We start from the raw sequence: 5,390 nt of genomic DNA on the forward strand, positions 1-5,390 counted from the left end.
TTTCACCCGCTGACAAGTTCTTGATGTTCCGCAAATGCATTATGGAGGTTACAGCTACTGTAATCCTTCAACCCCCCACGCATCCTGGGAAGTGGTACCGTCCAATAATTCATTCAGGGGACATTTTTTTCCTTCCAGGACTCGGAATTGATGTAGTAGTTGTATGCAGAGTTAGTATATGCGCTGTGCACTGACAGCATCTGATAATTCCTCCGTATGGAACGAAGGGGTTTAACGACATATAAGCACAGCGGCAAGTCTCCAAGGCAGCTTTACTTAAAATTATTTACGCTCTGGGGAGGTGAGGGAATGAGAGTGCGATATTAATATGAATTATCACAAGGGGGGAAATGCTACAGACAGACAGTTTTGAAATAATATCAGGTTGAAATCGTGTGACACTCGATTGGACGCCTGCAGGAGTTTGAAGCAGAGTGATCTCTGTCACTTACAGATTTGTTGATACTTCTGAAGGCACATTGAGAGAATAATGCCAACTGTCAGTGCAGCTCCAAGCAACAAACAGCCAGTATTAATAGTGCAACTTGGAGTCACTCCCAAATGTTGCTCACACCGGTTTTTGCTTTGTTGTTTTGAAACCATTAGTGGAAATGACAACCATTCATTACAAGCCATTTGAGAATAGTCCCCACAAATGCCATCCTTTATCTGCTGTCTCCACGCCGCGTATGCAGGGAATATTCAAAAAGCCCAACCTTCAGCTTTCAGAAATTCTATTCAATTCTTATCTCTTTGCAGCAGGCTCTTTTTGTGCAATCCCATTGTTATGCATTGGAGCTGAAATCAATCACCGGCCGTGCACGCCGCATCAGTATGATTTCAGACTGTGGGTTCGGAGGAGAGAGGATTCGCACAACAACAGTGTCGACAATCGAGTAAACAAAAGAATGGGGGGGGGGGGGGGGGGGGTATGAAAATCCCTGATCTGGCGGGGATGGGTGGGGGTTAAGTGAAAAGTTGGGCCTATAGGTCAGGTGCGGATGTGAGCAGAGAGGCCACCAGCAGGGGTCGGAGGTCAGAGTGAAACATATTTCTCGAGATGGTAGAGAAGAAGATAGAGAGTAAATGTCGCACACAAACCTGTAATATAAACTTAATATAAACTCATATTGTTATTATTGTTCCCTGCTGTGTGATTTCAGGACTGCGGAAAGCTCCAAAGTGCTGTGCTAGTGTGTGTGTGTGTGTGTTCAGCACCGTGGACAGCTCAGGCCTGCTGTGGCTCTCAGGCCTGCACAATACCTTACATAAGCTTATTGTTGAGGTAACAAAGGCTTTTGTCTGCACGCTGTTCTCGCTAACTATCTGCCTCATTAGGTGTAGCATTAGGCTTAGTTTAATGACAATACACAAAACTATTTTTGGAAGTCATTTCTTTTTTATTTCTATAATCTACCCACTTGCTTAACATAGTTTCACTTTTTAAAAACATTTTATTTGGAAGGATTAGATGCGTAGTTAACCAGCAGCTGGAATATCAGCTGGAAAACTTTTTTTTATTTGTTTTTACACAGTTTGTGTATTCTGTGGTTCTAAATTAAAACTTACCCAAATCCACTCAGCTAACTTGACCGTTCCTTATCAGTTTAAACTAAATTAAACTAACTGAGACCAAACTAAACTAACGTTAACTCTTTTATAAGCTTGAATAATTGTTTTTTTTACTAAACCAAACTGAAAACTAAACTTAAATAAACTAATTTTATTCCTCGTTATAAGTTTGAATAATAGTGTGTTACTGTGATAGACTAAATCCAAAGAAACACAATTCGCATAACCCACTTTTATACGCATGGATGGTCTGCTAAACTAAACTAACCTGAACTCATGTTAAAGTGAACACAGTTGATCCACTACTATACGCCCAAATAGTTTCTACTAAATAACTTAAACTTTCTCAAAACAAATTCCTTGATCCTTTATTATAAGCCTGAATGGCTAAATAACTGGCTTCCACTGAATTAAACTACCTAAACTCATTTATTCCTCATCATTGAATAAAATACAAGGGAAACAAAATTAACTTTTATAAGCCTTAATTGTCACTACTCAACTAAATTAATCTAAATTTAACAATGATTAATTATTCTAAACTAATCTAAACACTTTATTATTTCAAGATTCAACTTCACTATTTTACCTTTTATTTTAAAAGGATGAGACTTTATATTTACCCAGCAGTTGGAAAACTTTTCCTTCTGTTTTAACAAAGTCAATCTGCAGATGCAGATGGCACAGAAGCCTGCAGGACTTTAATGGTCACGTCACTCCAGACTAGGAGCTGTATGGTGGCTATATTATGCGGAGCCGGGCTGTGTAGGCAGCCAGTATAAATATTACATGGGGCAGCAGCTGACTGAGCGCTGAGGTTGGGACCGGGGGAGGCCCCTATAGTCCCTCGACAGATGGAACAAGCCGGCAGACCAACACAACAAAAAAGTTTTTAATAAGCCCGCAGCTTGGCATTGTCCCCACGGTACCGGGGCCACCCGGTCCCCTAGGGAACCAACTGTCCTTTGTCTGGCCAGCTTTTACCACGGGGGTCGAAGTTTAGTTCGAGTTATAGGCTGGAGAGAAGTTCACAAGTTTATTTAGAAATGTTTGTGTCGGATGAATTCGGCCGGCAGCCTGTTGTTGGCACAAAAGTTTTAAAGTTACAGCTGGTGTGACCAGACAGAACTATAAGCCTCTTTTAATTCCGCTCAGCGATGGATGCAATGTATTTTTTTTTTTAAAAAAAGCTTATATTTTCATCATAAACAGAGCTGCTGACTCGCGTGGCCAAAACTTTTAAAATTTAGCTCTGTGTAATATTTATCTGCCGTATGTCTAATTAAATTAGAAAATTCTCAGCGGCGTCAGTGCAAAAGCGGAGGCAGGATAAGACATAGTGTCATTCTTAAGAGAGACGCAGATGCCGAAACAGAAAGTTCATCTTCTAAGTTGCTGCTGTAAAGTCAAAAGAAGTCAGTGATACGAACCTAGAAAAGTGCGACACAGCTTCATCCTTGCGGTCCTCCTCTCTGTCTCTCTTCAATCCCGCAGCGACCCCCAAGTGCTGCTGGCAAATTTACTTCTGTCGTACAAAGTTCCTCAAACTTTAGCTCAACTTCCCCGGCCGGAGAGAGGAGGGCTGCTGAGCGGGACGAGCAGTTGATTGACACTCTGGGAGAGCCAATAGCGCGGCGCAGTGTCCTACTGCTGCCGGGAGCTGGACCCAATCCCAGCCTTTCAAGTCTCAGCTTTCAACAACAATAGCCTGGCCGGCAACAAAGAGCATCTGCCGCGCCCGGCAACTTCTCACACTCACACTAAGCTCCCTCGGCAATCTGATATAAACAATATAAACACACAATTGTGCCTACCATCTCATACAACTATAGCATTTGTGCACATTTTTTAGATCTGCACTCATTTATCTCTTACCTGAGCCTGCTACACTAGGAGCAACTCCAGAAGAACCACAGAAATTTTATTATAAAATATAGGATGCTATAGGCTACAAATATCACATAAAAACAACAGTTGCAAAGACAGAAACCACAACAATACTGCAAAAAAACTACATCAACTCACAGGTCTAAGACCACACTGGAATATTATAATGATGTCTTTGCAACCAAGTGAGCAGAAATACTTATTTCACACTTAGGTTTTAGTTTTTTAATTCTGTCAGCCTCACCTAGACCTACTCATACCCCATCATTCATTTACACAACTTTCCAAATTTGCCCATAGTAATACAATCTCTCCTGTGATTGGTGTCAATCACGTGTGACCAAACACACCAGATGCACAGCTAATTTAGGTAAGTTAGAGGAACATTTTCAATCTAACTCAAGGCCTATTCAGAGTGTCTGTGTCTGGGACAGACAGACAGTTCCTCCCTCCCAATAGCAGATGGTCTGCCAGATAATGAGCTCTCCCATTGCTCACTCCCATTACCCCCATCCCCATCTCTCCAAGATGTAATGGGGGGTAAACCACCCTCAACACACATTCTACTGTTTTTCTTCCCCGCTTCATTTTATTTTATTCACATTTAATGATATGATTGTTTTTTCCCTTGTCTGTTTAGAAGAGTTGCACATTACAAAACAAATTTGTCTCTTGCCAGGAAGGTGCACTTTTAGTATGTATATATACCACTCACCAGCCACTTCATTAGGTACACCTGTGACCTCTGACAATGTCAACAAAAATTGAAAATGTATAAGCTTCGTAAAAGTAGAATTTATGGCAGAGCTCTTGTATTGGATTGCACAGGTGTACCTAATGAATGGTAAATGGACTGTACTTGTGTAGTGCCTTTCTATTCTTCCAATCACTCAAAGCACTTTTACACTACGAGCCACATTCACCCATTCATACACTGAATGGGTACAGGGGCTACCATGGAAGGTCCCAACCTGCCCATCAGAGGAAAAACTAACCATTCACACCCATTCTCAAATTGCTCCATCAGGAGCAATTCGGGGTTCAGTATCTTGCCCAAGGACACCTCAACATGCGGACCAGAGGAGTCAGGAATCGAACCGCCAATCTTCCGATTAGTGGACAACCTGCTCTATCTCATGAGCCACAGCTGCCCTGTGGCTGTGGCTCAGGAGGGGCAGTGAGTGTTTTTGTGGTACTAAAACCAACTCAACTCAACATCTAAACTAAAACCATTTTACTCTCATTATAAGCTAGGAGGGGTGATGAGTATTTGTGTGGCCTACCTAACTACCTACCCACCTACCTACCTAACTAACTAACTAACTAACTAACTAACTGAAGTGAATTCAACTAAAGTTAAAAAATAAGCCCAAAATTTTGCTACTATACTCAACTTCCAGGGTCTTTTTATTATAATTACATAAACACATGTGCTACTACATTTAACAAAAACTAAGCTGAACATAAATTTCTTAGTCCTTTATTATAAGCTGAATAATTGTGTGCTACTCACTAAATTAAACTAATTGTGTGCTATTAAAATTAAGTAAAAGAAACAAAACAAAATTCATTTAACCTACCTTTATGAGCTCAGTCTGTTACTATTAAACTAAACTAAATTCAGTTTAGCCACTATTTTAAGCCTAAATTGTTGCTACTAAACTCAACTTAAGACAACTGAACTCAACCTACCTTCCCTGTTTTTTATTATGAGCTTGAATAGCTAAATATGTGCTACTAAACAAATTTGAACTTAACAGAATTAAACTAAACTAAACTTAGTTGATCCACTATTTTAAGCCTAAATTGTTGCTAGTGAACTCAACACAAATGTCTTAGGCTGTTATTATGACCATGGATAGCTGAATGATTTTATGCTACTACCTAAATTAGACTTAACTAAACTCACTTCCTTATTCTATGCTTCAATA

The 5,390-nt window shown here is 40.3% G+C and overlaps 1 protein-coding gene across 5 annotated transcripts in view; it reads right to left on the minus strand.

The window, feature by feature from the left end:
- Window positions 1-3,287, minus strand: part of myt1b (myelin transcription factor 1b) — a 46,769-nt gene extending 43,482 nt beyond the window's left edge. For 2 of the 5 annotated variants that reach the window (XM_067591347.1, XM_067591345.1), the window contains exon 1: window positions 3,003-3,284. In XM_067591347.1, coding sequence (XP_067447448.1) covers window positions 3,003-3,027 — 25 coding nt within the window. In that variant the 5' untranslated portion in view covers window positions 3,028-3,284. Of the gene's footprint in view, window positions 1-3,002 lie in introns of all 5 variants that reach the window. The other 3 variants (XM_067591346.1, XM_067591344.1, XM_067591348.1) reach the window with 2 other exon arrangements.
- Window positions 3,288-5,390: the final 2,103 nt, after the last annotated feature.

This window comes from Thunnus thynnus, chromosome 6 (assembly GCF_963924715.1).
Source record: "Thunnus thynnus chromosome 6, fThuThy2.1, whole genome shotgun sequence".
Taxonomy (NCBI): domain Eukaryota; kingdom Metazoa; phylum Chordata; class Actinopteri; order Scombriformes; family Scombridae; genus Thunnus; species Thunnus thynnus.